This window comes from Micromys minutus (assembly GCF_963924665.1).
Source record: "Micromys minutus genome assembly, chromosome: 1".
In the NCBI taxonomy this organism is placed as follows: Eukaryota; Metazoa; Chordata; class Mammalia; order Rodentia; family Muridae; genus Micromys; species Micromys minutus.
The window spans coordinates 96,687,818-96,705,991 of NC_137969.1; the positions used below are offsets into that span (position 1 = coordinate 96,687,818).

Below are 18,174 nucleotides of genomic sequence, written 5' to 3' on the forward strand. Positions count from 1 at the left end.
ATATTTTTAAATTTATGTGCATATGTGTGTGCATTCGTGTGCATGTTTATGCGTTCTGCTGGTTATGGAGACCAGAAGAGGACATGCAATTCCCTGGAGTTGGAGTGTTGGGAGGTTGTGAGCTACCAGATGTGGGTGCTGGGAACAGAACTCTAGTCCTCTGCTAAGCAGCAAGTGTTCTTCACCGCTGAGTCATCTCTCCAGCTCCAGTCCTTGGCCTTTTCACCACGAGGGCTAAAGGAAGTGCTCACTGTGTGCATATCGGCTCACACAAGTGAGTTGACTAGCAATAGAATAGTGTGTGAAACTAATTGCTGGGTCAGGTCCTTAGTCATTTGATCACGCACATTCATTTGATGTGCTCTAACTCGGTTGAAGCTTATACAGTAAATGGCTTAGATGACCATTTCTTCTGAGTTCATGATCGGTTACCTAATTTACTCTTCAGTGTGGTCTGATTCAGTGTCATGAATCTCTGGACACTGGGGTACCGAGCTTCAGGTCTGCGGGGAAGGGGACAGATAAACTGACTTTGGAGGGAAAAGGCTGAGTCTCTCTAGACTGGGTCTGAGTGGGCTGGAAAGCATGGCCATAGTCTCTGGACTTGGACGAGAGAGTCACAGTACGACTCAGCACGGTCTTACATTTCTGAGGTGAGATGGGAGGGTCCGCCAACCTAAATGGATAAGTGCACATATACATAAGTGCCCAGATACATATGTCCTTAAGCCAGATGGTGTAGTGCTGTTGGGTGATGAACTATATCTGAGGAGAAAGGTCTAGGGAAGGAAATGACAGGGTCTAGTAACTCTGGCTCTGGGCAAGTATCCTAGGTTAAGGTACTAATGTGTATATATGCGTATGTACAATCATGGCCACATGTATGTGTGCACTTGTGTACATGTATGTGTGCTCTTATGTACATATATGTGTACCCTTATGTACATATGTATGTACACTTGTGCACATATATATGTGTACACTTAAGTACATATGTATGTGTGCACATATATGTGTGTTGTGCACTTAAGTATATATATGTGTATACACTGACGTACATGAATGCACAGTGCTGCTGAGAGTATAAGCTGCTCTGCAGAAAGTTTGGGGACATTGGGAACCCACTTTACTCTTGACGGTGGAATCTTGGATCAGATTCTGAACATCTGGAAGTCTCTGGGTATTCTTTCTTTAATGTCCTGCTCCCTGAACAATGGTGAGGTCACCAAAAAGTCTGTGTCTTTGAGAAACCAGATCGGCTGTGTCTTCATTGGGTTATTGTATGTGGAAGGAGAAGGAGCCTGATTCCTGCTAGTGTCCAGGTTGACCCTGCATGGGGGGGGGGTTGGGGTATGCTGGGGACACCATCAAGTCACTGTTCTTTCAGGGAGGCCCTGTATGAATCATATGTTTTTATTCTCTATAGGCAGACCACCCTTTGTTGAGAGTGTTGCATGGACAGGCACATATATAATTACTGGATCATTTGGAAGTGAAAGAGCACACGGGCGAGTCTCTGTGGAGAACGTGTCCATTCCTCCAGGACAGTCTGGTGTACAGCTTTCACATGCTGTGAAGTGGAGCTAACGGCTGTCTGAATTCTTACGAGTTCCCCGTCTAGGACCTTCAGTAGGGCCTTAGTTATTTCCATATTAGCTCTCCTTATCCTGGCTTTAAGTATCTTCAGACTGTGACTACAACATTTATAATGAATATTTGTACGCTATTTTATAGCTTTGATATTTACTATAGGAAAACAGATAAGGTTCTGTATTAATATAATCCACATTGAAATATTAAAGGAAAAACGGCCTATTGTTTTAATATATATATATATATATATGTATATATATGATTATATGGTAAAGTGCAGGACTAAATAAAAAATAGAAAAGAATTCTTCCCTCCCCTCCATTCCCCTCCCCTGTCTACTCCTTTCCCCAACCCACCACTATCTTTTCCTCGTTCCTTTCAATTTTGAGATGGGATGTTCTTATGTAGCCCAGGCTGACCTTGAATTCACAATCCTCTAGCTTTGGCCACGTGACGCGATTATGAAGATGTGCCACCACATCCAACTTGGATGTTTTCTTAACTCTCTAACATGCATCTAACAAAAGCCTACCCCCAGCTCATGTAAAGGGACATATTTGAGTATCTTTGGAAGAGGCCTGTGACGGGAATGTTTCTGACTGGGCTACATCGTGAGCCCCAAGCCAGCCTGGCATTGTTTTCTCCTTGTAGCCAGTACGAAAGTTTTCTCAGTAAAGAGATGTGCAAAGATGAGTAGAATTATGTGATTCAAACTGGTTAAAGGGAAAAGACAGACAGACAAACAAAGAGAAACCTCATGGGGGCTGACGAGATGGCTCAGGAATTAAAAGTACTGGCTGCTCTTCTAGTGGTCCTGGCTGGATTTTGATTCTCAGAACCTGTAGGCAGTTCTCAACCATTCGTAACTCCAGTTCCGGAGGATGAGATGCCCTCCTTTGGCCTCCACAAGTACTAGGTGTGCACTTATGGTACATGCACATACATGCAAATAAAATACCTGTAAGAGTAAAATTATTAAAAAAAAATAGAAGCTAGACTTGGTGGCACAGGCCTATCAGCCAGACACTCAGGGAGTTGAGGTAGGAGAGTCATACATACAAAGTCAACTTGAGACACACATACACACGGAGAACATGTGTGTGTGTGTGTGTGTGTGTGTGTGCCAGAGTGTCAAAAAAGAAATGTGCTGTGCACTAGAAGGTCATGTGGAAATGCTGCAGTATTTCTTCCATTGCTGAGCCTTGGCTGAGAACAGGCTTACAGAGATGCCCCCCTGTAGGTGCTGAACCCCATCAGCTCAGGGAAGGTGCATGACTGGGCTTACCAATACATGATCTCTCTTTCCCTCCCTCTTCCCTTTGACAGCGTCAAGCCAAGCCCTCAGCCCACAGTGCAGGCCGAGGATGATGAGAAGAGCCGGAGGACCATCACCGTCAACCCTGCCCATATGGGGAAGGCCTTCAAGGTCATGAATGAACTGCGAAGGTACTTTCCTACCCTTCCTGTGCCCTTTCAGATGGAGGAGACACCCACACACTGAATTCTGACTCTGCTCTCTCTCCACCTTCCCTCCTTTCAGAGACTGAACCCCCCACCTCAGTATTTCTTTAATACCTACATATCAGTGATTCATCCCAAGGGGTATATTCAGTTATGGTTGGAGCACATGGTGGGTATCGGAATGATTGAGCAGCGACACACAGTTGCAGAGTAGAGACTGTAGCCGGCATATATTTATTTGGCTTCCCCTCCTTCATTCCTGGGACCGAGTTTGGCTCAGGAAGGGAGAAAGGCTCACAACTGGGAGAATATGGCTCTCCTGAAACCTACGCTAACACTGTAAAGAAATTCCTGAGGTGAAAGGGCATCCGATCCCCAAGCCGAGCAAGGGATGGGTGAGCTCTTTGGCAGGCTGGTGTGCAGGTTCGGCAAGTGTGCCCTCCATGGGTTCTGGTGCTGGCAGTGTTTTCCTATACAAAGCCAAAGAGCAGCATTTCCCAGCTTCTGGCCAAACCCTGCAGGAGTGGGTGGCAGCCATAAAGTCAGGGATGGGAAAGGCTGTCGGAAACAGCCTTACAGCCAGGGTGTTAGAAGGAGGGGTGAGCTGGGCACACGGCAGGTTGTAGGTGTGTGAGGTTATTATTCTTTAAAGACGGAGTGGAAGCAAGGATGACAATAAACTTTGGAGGCGTGGGTGACAGTCGAGCCAAGTCAGAGTTAAATACACAAAGGGTAGTGGGGTCAGGAAGGTGGCCTTCGAGCCAGAGAAAATGGCCCCTAGCTGAGGGAAGTTTTGCTGAGATGGAGGACTGAACATATTTAAACAGACATCCTCCGAACTGTGTTTACCATTGTTCTTATGCATCGATACATGTACATATGCCACATGTGTCACAGCATGCATATGTATGTATATACACCCTTTGTGTTACAGCATGCATCTATGCGCATGTGTGTGTGTGTGTGTGTGTGTGTGTGCGCGCATGTGTCGCAGTGCACTCCTGGGAGTCAGAGGACAGCTCCTTGTCAGTTCTCTCCTTTCACCCTCATGTGGGTTCTGGGGACTGAGCTCAGGTTGTCAGGCATGGCAAGTTCCTTTACCCATCGAGTCAGCTCGCCAGTCCTGAAGTTCTCCTCTGTTATTTTCTCATTTCTGCATGAATGGTCCAGAATTTACCACTCACACACTTACACACACTCACACACACAAACACATGCATACACGTACATACTCACATACACACAAACATACTCAGACACATGCACACACACATACACTCACATACACACACTCACACATACACACATACAACATATGCACTCACACACACATATACACATACACACATTCACGCACACATATGTATATACATACACAATATGACATATACACTCACATACATACATATACATTTATATTCATGCACATTTACACACACACACACACACACACACACACACATATATATATACATACATTCGAACACACACACAAAATTAAATTAAGCAGCACACGACACTGTTGAATTTGTGTTAGGCTGCCTGCTGGATTCTCTGGGAGTCTGGAACTTGGCACTGGAGAGGGACGGAGGCCATGTGCATGGACTCAGATCTGCCACCGAAGAATCTCCTAGAGAGTCCTAGACTCTGTGGGAAGCTCCACATTTACCGCCTTAGGGTACAGATTACGTCGGTCATCTGATTGAAGAGTGGGTTTTCTCACCGGGCCAGAGTTTGCTTGTCCGGCCAGCTGCAGACCTCAGAACAGACGCATAGGATTCTCTTGCCTCGGCTTGGGCTACCCTTCACTTTATAGAAGTCATCCGAATCCCTGTTGGTTACTGACTCTCATTTCTTTCTTCAAGAGTGTTTGTTTGGCTTGGGTCTAGCTACCCAATAGTCATACTGTTCCTTCTTTAGGACTCAGCACTGCCAGCGTCCACAGAACACTAGGTCCTTCTAGACACCGGGAAAACGGATGCTCACACTGAAACTCAGCTGTGCTTGAGAACGCGTGCAGGCATATTAAATATGCCACTAAGGCAGACCAAAGACTTTCCACACATGCTTGACTTACGCTCGTTCATGTATAGTGCTTGGAGAAGCCCTGGTCTAAGTGCCACAGGCCTTTGCTGAGATTCAAATGAATGCTATTACCCTTTGTCTTTCTGCTTTGTTCAGATGAATCCCACTGCTTATATCTGACTAGGGCATGGTAAGGTAAGAGAATCAAAGCCTTGCCTCTCAGGGAAGCTTGTATTCTTGTGGTATTGAGAGGCAACATCAAGTCCCAAGACAGTTGAAGGCTGTCTTTTAAAAAGCAGAGTAGCACAGGTTAGGTGGGCAGAAGGGAGGGCCCTTGTTACTGTGTTTGTTATTGATCTAGGTGACTTTAACGGGATTTACTGGAGAGCAGGTAGGCAAGCTTTGCTACTCCGGGGGTCTGGACTGGCTCCTCACAGTGTCTCCATGTTTCCCACCCTCACTTTGGAGCTATTTTAGTCTCAGCACACAGGCTCTTTGCAACTTATGAATCACACAACTCTTGAGTTTCCCAGTCCTTTTACTTCTATGGTAGGGAATGAGCTGTTGGCATGGCAACCACTCAGCCCTGCCCCTCCTTCGCATTGTGCTGCTTTTGGGTGGCAGACCTCTAGGGGCTGTGGCTCCTGACCTAGAGACCACCAGGCAGTGCAGACAAGTCCCTTCTGGAGCTTCAAAGAGAAGGGAGCAAGAAGGACAGAGAAACTGGCCAGTGCTTACAATTCCCTCCTCTCCCCTCCCTCCCTCCTCCTCTTTCTTCTTTTCTCTCCCTCTCTCCCTCCCTCCCACTACCCCCTCTCTCCTGAAGCTTGCTTATGCTTGAGAATCATGCATTATTTTACTGAGCGCCACCGACCCCCTGTTGGTTTTCACTGCCAACTGCACTGCTACAAGCAATTTTATGCCACTCTTTAAAAAAAATTAGTATCATTTGTGATGCATGTGGTGTGTGTGTGTGTGTGTGTGTGTGTATGTGTGTGTGTGGGGGGGAGCAGACAGACAGACAGACCTGGGTACCCTTGCCACAGTGTGTTTGTGGAGAGCAGAGGACAGCTTTGTGGAGTTGAACCCAGGTTGCCAGTCCTGCTTAGCCAGCGCGTTTGCCTACCGATCCTGACTGATCCAGCTTCTTGTCAGTTGTTGGGTGCTATGAACTCAGGACTCCTAAAGAGCCATCTGAGCAGGTTGTCTCTGCTCTCCTTTTAGCAGCAGCTTTACGAGGTGCTCTGCAGGTCATCTGATCAAATTGTGACACTTAAGGCCCCAACAGTCACTGGACCACTGTCTGTCTTAATAGTTTCATCTTTCCCAAAAGAAAGTCTGCATACTTGGGACTCTCCGGTTTCCTCTGCAACCCTGCCCTTTATCCCCTTTCTGCTTTATCTTCAACCACTGGCCTGCCTCTTGTCTCTTTACATGTGGTTATTTTAGAATCAGACATTGGGTGCCCTTTGTGTCTGCTTCCCTGCTTCCTTTCAACCAGTGTTTTCTTCCTTCCTTCCTTCCTTCCTTCCTTCCTTCCTTCCTTCCTTCCTTCCTAACTCCTTCCCTCCCCCACCTCTTTCGTGTTTGGTTGTGTGTGTGTGAATGCACATGTGTAAGGTGCATATGCATATGCATGTGTGTGTATTTAGAGCCAAAAGATGACATCAGTGTCATTCCTTGGGTGTCCTTCCTTGTTTTGGGACAGGGTCTCTCAGTGACTTGAAGTCATCTAGTAGGCTAGGTCAGATGACCTGTGGGTCCCAGTGGTTCACCTACCATTTTTTTTAAATGTGGGTTTTGTATATTGAGAACTTGCTTTTAAGGTAAACACCCAGTGAGCTAAGACACCATCCAGTTCCTTTGTTTGAGGCTTTGACTCTTTTTTTAAAAAATTTAATTTGATATGAGTGTTCTGCTGCATATACATTCACAGGCCAGAAGAGGGCATTAGATCCCATTACAGATGGTTGTGAGCCACCATGTGGTTGCTGGGAATTGAACTCAGGACCTCTGGAAGAACAACCACTGCTCTTATCTGCTGAGCCATCTCTTCAGCCCCGAAAGTTTTGACTCTTGTAGTCAGGCTAGATTTGAATTCCGGATCCCTCCCGGGCCCCACCTCTATCTCTTTAAGTGGTGGGATTACAGGTGTGTGTGTGTGTGTGTGTGTGTGTGTGTGTGACCACACTGCCTTATGTCATGGTTTGTAGTTCTTCTACATGCCACCATTTTATCCTTTTAATTGAAGAGCTGCATTTCATCCTGGGCAGGTAACAGATTGGGCTTCTGTCTATAGTGAGCACTACTTGCCTTTAATTCTCAGCTATATGTCTCTGTGTTACATGTGTCTTCATTTCCTGGGTGTGGATTTAGGGTCGGAAGGATACTGGGTGGGGGACATAGGGGCAGGGGGACATAGGGGCAGGTGGACATAGGAGCAGGGGGGACGTAGAAGCAGGGGGTCGTAGGGGTGGGGAATGTAGGTGTGGGGACATAGGGAGGATGTAGGGGTGGGAGGCATAGGGTGAGGGCATGTGGGGGTGGGGGCATGGGGTGGGAGGGTGTAGGGAGGACATAATGGTGGGATCTCTCTTTTCCAATTTCTCTAGTTCCTCACTAATATTTGTTATTGAATGTGATTTTGTTCATAAGTATCGTAGTGGGCATGAGGTGACATCTGATGATTTTGAATCTCTCTGACAGCTGTGAGCATTCTCTCCTGTGATTATTATTTGTTTTGCTGTCTTATTTAGAAAGATGTGTTTTGAAATCCCTTGTCCCCATTTTAAAATTATGTTATTTTTGTGTTGGTTATTCGGGTGTGAGTTAAAGTTGGTTTTATATTCTAGATGGATGCCCATTTTTGTATAAATGTTTTACCAAAAAAAAAATCACTCTAAGGACTGGAAATCCATATTTCCCAATGGTGTCCTTTGAACTGCAAATGTTTTAAACATGGACGTCTAATTTAGTGGCTTTTTCTATTGTGATCTATACTTTTGGTGTGATAGCTAGGCAGCCATTGCTTTATCCAAAGCCACAATTTCTTCTACTAGGCTGACATGTCTGAGTCTTGTACTGAGGTGTTTGCTTTACTTTGGAGTGATTTTGTGTAAGGTATGAGGGCATGCTTTTAGCTGGGTGTCTTGTCCCTGTTTGTTGCAAAGACTGTTAATCACACAGGTGGCTGGTCATGGAACACTTATAAAAAGTTACGGGGCAGGGGAGATGGCTCACAGGGCAAAGTGCTTGCCAGGCAAAAGGAACTAAGTTCAGGTTCCCCAGTCCTTAGGACTAAGGCAGACACATAGCAGTTGAAGGTGATAAGGGTGAAGGTGGAATGGGAGAGACTGGCAGACAGACCCCTGGAGTAAGGCAGCCTAGTCAGGAGGTAGTGAGTTATAGCTTCAGTAAGTGGCCTTGTCTCAAAGATGAGCAAGTTGGCTCAGTTGGTTGCCGAACTTGATGACCTGGGTTTGATCTCTAGGACTGGTACGGGAGTAAGGAAAGAAGCGGTTCCAGCCGGTTGTTCTTTGACCTTCACACAAACACCTGCTTGCCAGGTTATGTTCCCCTCAGCAAAATGAATACATGTAATGCAATTCAAAAGAAGACAGCTGTCATCTAACCTCACGCCTCCACGTGCATGTGCATACATGCATATGTACACCTCTACACACATGTACATACACACAAACACTCACCCTCTCATAAGTTAACTGACCATAAATATCATAAAATACATTTAAAAAGAACAAAGCCTGCTTTTAATGGGCTTCTAATTCTTTTCTGTTGATCTGCATAGCCGTCTTAGTGTTCCTACTGGTATGATTAAAATACATGGACAAAAGCAATTTCAAGGATAAAATGTCTACTTGAGTTCACACTTTGAGGTTATAGTCTATCAGTATTGGAGAGATCACAGTCAAGTGTTAAGGGAGCAATGAATGCTATGTTCAGCTCACTTCTCCCTCTTTATGTAGTTCAGAAGCCCAACCTAAGGAATGATGCCACCCATAGTGGGCAGGATTTTTCCATCTCAATTAACCTAGACAAGATAATTCTCCTCACATATGCCTACAGCCATCTCCTAGGTAGTCTTAGGTCTCATCAAATTGACAATTTTGATACCATCACCACATCTATTTTGATGTTAGTCTCTCTCTCTCTCTCTCTCTCTCTCTCTCTCTCTCTCTCTCTCTCTCTCTCTCTGGTCTGAAAGGCTTGTTCTTGTTCTTTTTGATATTTAAAAAATAGTCTGTTTTAGACAAGAGTCTCACTGTGGCCTTATATAAAGATGCAGGGTCTTCTATGTGGCAGGTATGGAGTCTCTGGTCCAGGGTACAAGATTACGTATGCTGGTTCCTTTTATAAGTTCACAGTGAAGTAGGGGTGACTGCTGCGTAAAAAGATAGAAGGTTCTGGTGTGTGTGTGTGTGTGTGTGTGTGTGTGTGTGTGTGCATGTGTGTGTGTGTATTTAGAGGCTCATGTATCAGCACATGTGTGTACATACATGTGGAGGAGACCAAGAGGTTAGTGTTGAGCATATTCCTTAATCACCACTCTCTGTCTCATTTTAAAATGGAATATCTTTAATGTTTTGATAATGTCATACATGCAAACAATGTTTCTTGATCCCATGTACACCCAAACTCCCCTCCCAACTCCCAGGTTCCCTGACATGCCCCCATCTCCCCCTTTCCGTCCTCCTCCTTTTCCAGCTGATAACCACTTCTTGTCGGAGTGCTGACATTTTGCTGACTCAGCCCCGTGCGGCCAACCGTAGCCACAGAGTGCCACGCCTGCGTCCAGAAGACAGGATTCCACAGCATGCTTCCTGTCCTCTAGCTCTTAGATCCTTTCTACCCATTTTCCACAATGTTCCCTGAGCCTTGGGGCTGGGCACTGATGCAGATGTGCCTTCTAGGGCTCAGCATTCAGTAGACACTTATTCTCAGCGTGACCAACTGTGCATTGAGTCCTTCCCATTGTAGTGAAAAGGTTCTCTGGTCAAGGTTGATGGCAGCCCTGAACAGGATGATAAGAAAGCTTATTTGGAAGGCTGTGGGGATGCAGGCCGTTCAGCGAGCCAACAATAGTAGGTTCCTTCCTAAAGCTTATGGCCTCCCAAGCCATGGGCTTTTGACCAGATTTACAGCACCACTCCTGAATTCACTCTCGAGTTACAGGCCTCACATCCACTTGGTTATCCACATACATACTATGCCAGTCCTGCATCCACGGATACGTCTATGTTTTGCAAGTTGGCATTGCAATCTGCATCGATGTTTTATTTTTAGAGACAAGGTCTCTCACTGAACTCAGAGCCTGTATATTTGACTAGACCGGCCAGCCAGCAAGCCTAGGGGTATTTTTGTCTCTACCTTGCTAGTGCTGGGATTAGAGGCAAGCATCACGGTGCCTGGTTTTTAAAAGTGGCTTCTTGGGGGTTGAACTCAGGTTCTCTCATGCTTTAACAGCAAGCACTTTACCAATTGAGCCATATACTCAGCCCATAAGATTATGTGTGTGTTTGTGTATGTGTGTGCGTATGTGAGCATGTGTGTATGTATATGCATGCATGTGTGTGTGCATACAAGTATATGAGGCTTTATTCAGAGGTCAGAGGAGGGTCACATGTTTTTCTTAATCCATGACACTACCAATCTCCAACACAGTATTCTCTTGGGACAGGGCCTCTTACTGACTTTGGAGCTAGACAGGTAGCCAGCAAGCCCCAGGGATCTTACTTTCTTCACTCCCCTCACACGCTCTGGAGCTGTAGGCAAGCTCACAGTCACACCTGACTTGCTAAATGCAGGAGCAGTGACTCTGAACTGAAATCCTCGCCGGCACAGCAAGCGTCTTTACCCGTGTAAAGCTGTGTACCTGGCCCCAGCAGTGGTTTGCTTTTCTTCTGAGCAGTACTCGAGACTGAACTTATGACTTTATGCTAGGCAGTCATACTACCAGAGAGCTAGAGCCCCAGCAAGAATTCTCGGCGGTCTCTGACAGTTGGAGCTTCACAAGATTGTTGGGAGCACTGTGTGTAAGGGTGTCCTTGGGAGGAGGTGTTCAATCTGGGAGGAAACACCCGAGTCTCACTTGTTTCTGATTAGTCTCAAATATGCAGTGGAGCCCCTAGGGTCTTGCTGGTGGAATCTCATGGCCCTTGGCACTGAGTCAGTCCCTGAACCACTCTTGTCCTTATTTGCCGCTGCAGAACTTGGTGATCAGGGTTCTGAAGATAAACGAAGCAACCCTGGGCTAAATAGACACAGAGTAGTGGGGCTGTCCTTGCCTCCAAGACAGGCCTCTGTATGATCCGGTGTGTGATCCGGTGGGACAGGGGTGGGGGGTGGCGTGGGTGTCCATGCCATTACTCTTTCTGTCACCTCACTGGTGTCTTACAGTAAGCGGCTGCTGTGTGACGTGATGATCGTGGCAGAAGATGTGGAGGTAGAAGCCCACCGCGTGGTCCTGGCAGCCTGCAGTCCTTACTTCTGTGCAATGTTCACAGGTATGGTGAGGTTGCGCAGCTGCTACCCGAAGCGCTGGGAGGATACCGAGGGTGGCTGAGAGGTTGGGGAGCAGGGATTGAGGGGGCAGCAGGGAGGAGAGGCAGAACTATCAGCCTGTTCCGAGGATCGATTGTCTGTGCTCGTGTGCTTTGTGCTGTGGAGAACTAGAGGGAACGGAAGCCTCAGCCGGGCCAGCTGGACCCCACAGGGAACAAAGAGACAGCATCCAAGTGTTCATTAGTCTCAAGCCCCGCATCACAGTCACTCGGGATGCTTGTTAACGGTGCGGACTTCTGTACCATCCACTGGGCCTGCTGAGGGCTGAGGCAGAGAAAAGAGGAGAGACCTGATTACTGGGACAGATCCAGGACTGGGATTGTCCTCTGGTCACTTCCCCCAGGCAGGAGCCAGGCCCCGCTCCCCCCAACCCTCCTGTTCCCTGCCCCCTCACCACCGCCCACCAGCACCCATAAAGGTTTAGACACGTGGAGGATGGCAGAAAGATAACCAGTGTCTGCAGCACCTTTGCCAGGTTTTCAGGGAAGAGGTCGCCTTGCCTAAGGGGTCTCACAGGCATTAGGTCCGGGCTGAATCCCTAAACCCCGTCCGCTGAGCTTTCTATTGTCAGCATGTCTCTGTACCACGTCTCCTAATGACTGCCACGGGAGGATGCCATCTGGGATTGAGAGTCACCAAGCCTGTGTTTGCTCAGAGTGTGGTATCCATCCCCTGGAGTTCTGGCCTGTCCCCTCGTGTCTACAACACTTGTGGGCTAGCTCTCATGCTACGCATGCGCTCCCCTTAGACAAGCCCCCTTCCTACCATCATAGATCCAAACAAAGGCACTTTCTGTGCTATGTCGGATCTGTTTCAAAAACAAAAACAAGACAAAACTATAGCTGTCTGCTTTTTAATCTGTGTCCTCATTCCTTGTGAAAATGTTACTCTTGTTACCATGTATGGTAGTTTGAATATGTTTGGCCTAGGGAGTGGCACCATGAGGAGATATGGCCTTGTTGGAGCAGGCATGGCCTTATTGGAGTAGGCGTGGCCTTATGGAGTAGATGTGTCACTGTGGGTGTTGGCTCTAATATCCTAATCCTGTCTGCCTGGAAGTCAGTCTTACACTAGCAGCCTTCCGATGAAGGTGTAGAACTCTCCGCTCTGCCTGCACCATGCCTGGCTGGTCGCCTTGATAATGGACTGAACCTCTGAACCTGTAAGCCAGCCCCAGTTAAATGTTGTCCTTGTAAGAGTTGCTTTGCTCATGGTGTCTGTAACTAAGACACCATGTCTTAAATGCTCAAAGTGAGATGCATGTATTTTGTTAACATGGGGATGAAATGTTTCCTACAAGGCTGTGAGCTTTGGGAGCCTAAGAGGTATTTTGGGAGTCTTGTCTGTGGTGAGTGCATTATGCCCATAAGAGAGAATGAATGTGTAAAGTTGGAGGAGGAGCTTGCAAAGAGCTGTGAGTGTAAACATTTTTTTTTTTTTTTTTAAACTCAGTAGACGCTAACTTCTCCCTACTGTAGCGCACAGCTGGGCAGGAGTGACCTTGTTGGAAGGACCTTGATTTTGGGTTGTAAGGATCCCCTGGCTCATCACATGAAGCAGTGGCCTCAGCTTGGAGCTGCATCTATACACTGGGCATCCTCATCTCGTTTGAGCCAGGACAGACTTTCTACCATGTAGCCTGGCAAACCTGCCAAGCTCTCCAGCGCCTCTTCAGGGTGCTCTCAAACTCATATACTTGAATAGCCATGCTTTCATAAACACATATTTAAAATGTTTTTCCCTCCCATTTCTGTTCTGCCTAGATCCCTTCTCCTTCATTATGACTTAAGTGTCAGCACCTTGGGGGAGTCTTGCATGACGGTCCCTCCAAACTTCCTTGACCCCAGTTGTCACCCGTTCCCAGCATGCCTTCCCCTTCCCCTTAGTATTACTACGCATTTGAACGCTCCCTTAATCTCTGCTTTCCCTTGTCAGTCATTGCTGTACCTGCTTACCCAACACCTGCCGTGAACAGGTGCTTGGTAAACTTCAATGGCACTCAGTGGTGCATCCTGAACACGGGTCCACATCCGTGACGTCACGTCAGTACCTTCATAAGATCCCCTCCGTACCGGACATTCGTCCCCTCACTTGCTGGAACACAGTTACACTTTCCGTTACAGCAAATGTTTTCATGGGAATCTTTGCCTCTTAATCGTTATTTACATTTCTAATCATTTTCTTAGAACAGGTTCCTGTGACAGGAGGTACTCGGCTGAAGGCCATCCACGTTGAAATAAGTCTACTTTTAGATCTTTCTACTTTAGGTGTGTGAGTGTTTTGCCTGCATGTATGTATGTGCACCTTGTACATGCCTGGTGTCCACAGAGATCATGAGAGGGCTTGGCATCCCCTGAGACCGGAGTTATGCTTGTGAGCCACCAAGTGGGGGCTGGGAACCGAATCTGAGTTGGAACCTGGATCCTCTGCAAGAGCAGCAAATGCCTTGACTGCTGAGCCAGCTCTTCAGTCCAAGCCATATACATTTTGATGACATAAATGTTATATATATATATATATATATATATATATATATATATATATATATATATTTATATAAGAGTATGCAGTTGGAAAGGGTATGCTATTGAACTGCTGAAGTGCAGATAATTCTTTACTTTTTGTTTGTTCACATTTTCTGATCCTCTTCTCTCTCTCTCTCTCTCTCTCTCTCTCTCTCTCTCTCTCTCTCCTCTCTCTCTCTCTCTGTCTGTCTCTCTCCTCTCTCTCTCTTTTGAAATGTCATTTAGACCCTCAGTTGGCCCAGCTTGTATGCCTACTAGCGTCGCATAAGACTTGTGTGTTAGAGACCCCTTGGCTCTGTTGAAACCTGGTAGAAGTTAAAGGAAAAATCTTAAATAACATTGTAAAATGCTCCAACTTATCAGATTCGGCTTAAATGGCGTCAACTCAACGCAAAATGGCCCAGGTGGCCCCTGTCTGTTTTTCTCGAGTGTTCAAGGCCAGAAGGAAGGGACATACATGTGGCTTTCTTCTGACTGAGGCCTGGGACGAAGTCTTTCAGTCAGGTTTAAATATGACTGCCTTTTCGTTCCATAGTCGTTCGGAACGTGAATTCATGCCCCAGACCATGCCAGCCCCACAGTAGCACGGGAGACATCCATCCTGCCTGACAAAAGCTCTGTGTCCCATCAGGCGGGGACAGGCAGCTTAACTGCTTCTGCTGTGTTTAGCAGAGATGGAGTAGGGGTCAGCAGGCTGTGTATTGCCCATCCTTTAGTTGTGAATGTGGAAGGCACAAGACTTTCTCACTCTGGCACCTCGCATGGCCACATCAGCAGACACACTGGCAGCCCGGCCAACTCCCCCCCCTCTTTAAAAAGAGTTATTATTTTAAAAAATTACATATCTATATGCTGGTTTGCTCATGTGTCCAGAGAGACCAGAGGTGTGGATTGCCTGGAGTTTGAGTTATAGACAATTGTCAGCTGCCCATTTTGGAGCTGGGAATTGAAATTGAATTCTTTGCAAGAACAATGTGATTTTTAACTGCTGAACCACCTTTCTATCAGGATATCTTGTTCTTCTTTTATTATGCCCTTTACCATGGGTTCTGCATCCTGCTATGCTTTTATTCAGAGGTCTTGACATGCATGTCCTCTAGATACATTAGAAAACAAGCCTCACTACATGGTATTAAGAAAATTGAGGTCTAAGGGGGTATGTGAGCTCAGGGCCTTAGTCCTATTGTAATGGCTAAAATAAAACACATTTGGGCTGCCAACCCAAACCTGGTTCCATTTTCTTGATCCTAGTGTGTTCTAGTCATTGACGGTGGTAGTGGTGATGGTGGTGGTAGTGGTGATGGTAATTGGTGGTGGTCATGATGATGGTGATGATGATGGCAGTGGTGATGATAATGGAGATAGTTGTGATGATGGTAATGATGCCAGTTGTGGTGGTGCTGATGATGATGGTGGTGATGATGCTAATGATGGTGGTGGTGGTAGTCATGATGATGATGATGGCAGTGGTGATGATGGTAATAATAGTGGTGATGGTGATAGCTGCAGTTACAGTAATAGCAGGTGCCATTCTAAGAGTGGAGGGAAACTGTTAAGTATCTTTATGGCTACAGAGGAATTTCTTAATGTTACTACTTAAGCAGGTTGAGGAGGGGTGAGGTTTCAGGGGGTCTGGATGCTGGGGTGATCTTCCTCACTGTGGCCTAACCTTCATGCTCTCATTGGCTCCTTTTTTATTACCCAGTCTAGGAATAAAGGCGGGACAGGAAATAGCCTTATTTCCCGGGAGATGGAAGTTAAGCTTTGGAAGTAAAATTGCTCAGGCCACTGTCTGCAGAGGACTTCAGGGAGAAGATAGAATATTTCTTTTTGTTGTGTGTGATGTTAACAACTGCAGCGGGCTTTAAGAGCTCAGCTCTAGCCCAGTGACTTGGCAAGGCACATCTTAGAACTTGGCTGAGGATTAAAAACACCAGCTTAACACTTGTGAGGGATTACTAAATAAGGAGTAAGTGTTTTTCTGTTTTCTTTCTGCCTAGTGCACAGAATTCAAGACAGGAGGAAGAAAGAATTCTATAACACAAGGACTCTTGAACATAGCCTTTTCTTCCTTGCAAAGACATGCTCTTCGGACCTACTGCCAATATCAAGCCTTTGATTGCTTAATAATAGGATAAGACAAGCCAGTGATTTTTCTAGACTCTTGAATCTTGTATGATAATTAAGGATTTTTCTCTTTCTTGCTTGGTTGAGTTTCTAGACACCTGTTCCTGTTTGTCAGACTTTCTTTTTAAAAAATCTCATTTGTACATTTGGTGTGCCTGTAGAATCTAGGATGTGGACTCTTACACCTGATAAGAGTGTGGAATTAATTGTTCTTTGGGGTTTTCTATGGTTCTGAGAGAGAACTGAGTTCAAGGTTCAAATGTAGAGTCTGAAAACTTCAAAATCAAATCCTTTAGTCCAGGACACCAGAATCTCTCCCTTGCTCTCTACAGGGTTCCCCCCCCCCCTGGTTAACCTGCTTCTAGGTCTATTCTCCCTGCCCAAAGCACTTAACATGGTGCAGCTACAGTGATTTTCCTAAGAAGCATATGATGCATCATCAACTACTGAAACTCTGCTGGGGATTCCTACTGCCTTTACAGGAAGTCTGAACTCTTTAATGTTGTCTGTTAGCATGTAGGCAGTCCAGATTCTGCATCCTGCATGCGTGTGTGCACACACTCACACACATGTATGCATGCCATAGAATATGTGGGGGGGGGTCAGAGGACAGTTTTGGGGGTTGGTTCTCTCCTTGTGTCATGGGTTCCAGGTAGAGCCAGGTCAAGCTTTTATGGTCAGTGTTTTTTGTGCTGATTTACTTCACTGATTCTAGACTGAACTTCTCTACAGGTCATTTTCTCCCTCACTTCTATTTCCTCTTCTGGGACACTTTCCCTTTCTTTCAGGTCTTCTGACAAGCCTAAAGACAGGAGTCTGATTCCCTGGAAGAAGGAAACTAATATTGTCTTCAAGCCTTTATGAGTCTGCACAGTTATGACCCTTCCGGATCAGTGGCTTTTTGTTTTTGTTTTTTACTTCATTCGCTTTTGTTTTCTCAAGACAGGGTTTCTCTGTGCAGCCCAGGGTGTCTTGACCTCACTCTGCAGACCAGGCTTTTAAATATAAATCAACCCAATGGGAGCCGTGGACTCCATGACCAGGACAGCAAGTGCGTGCTCTTGTGTGTTCAGCATCAGGGTGCAGGGACTCCTGGGTGACAGTCTTTCCGAGCAGAGTCCCCTTTCTAGCATTTAATACCCTTTGCAGTTGTGAGTTTGATGGTGTCTGCCTCCATCCCACATAACTCCAACCACTGGATTTAGCTCAGTGAGGGAAGACAGACAGCTTGTTCGCTTAGGTCCTAGATCTATCATGTAGGGTGTATTTGGTATGTGCTAGCTGAATGATCAAATGTCTGCTCCTCATTGGACATGCATGTTAATATATGACAAGCAGAGATACAGCCAAAGATGTGTAAAACGAGTTTCTCTAGAGTGTCTGGGAGAGGACCCCAGGGAAAATGCTAGCAGAGGTGGCCCCTGGGGCTCTCTCCTTGCGTTGAGCTCAGAGATGGGAAGACATGCAGAGTCTGACTTTCTATTTTCTAGAACTATTTTGTCAAACTATTAGAGGTTAATGAAGACTCAAAAAGGACCAAGACCTTAGCTTGATGTGGTGGCACCTGGGAGGCTGAGGCAGGGTTACAAATTTGAGGACAGGCTGGGCTACATAATGAGGCCCTGACTTTCAAAGAAAATGAAACAAAAGTAAGAATGATCAAGCCCCTGGATGGCTTCTCTCCATCAAGAATAACTGCAGCTCATGGCAACATGATCTGCCAAGAGAAGACTTATTTCCTTGGCATTTGTTTAAAGCCAGTCCCTCTGTTATGTGCTGAGGCTGCTGGGAACAAGACCTCAGCCTCTTGGTTCTCACTATCTAGCTATTGAATGGCGACTTGCCCTTAGACTGTTGATTC

General features: G+C 46.2%; 1 protein-coding gene across 1 annotated transcript in view; it reads left to right on the top strand.

The window, feature by feature from the left end:
- Window positions 1–18,174, top strand: part of KLHL3 (kelch like family member 3) — a 104,503-nt gene that overhangs the window by 11,041 nt on the left and 75,288 nt on the right. The window contains exons 2-3 of the mRNA XM_080938491.1: window positions 2,920–3,039; window positions 11,497–11,603. Of these exons, the coding sequence (XP_080794617.1) occupies window positions 2,920–3,039; window positions 11,497–11,603 (227 nt within the window). The remainder of the gene's footprint in view (window positions 1–2,919; window positions 3,040–11,496; window positions 11,604–18,174) is intronic.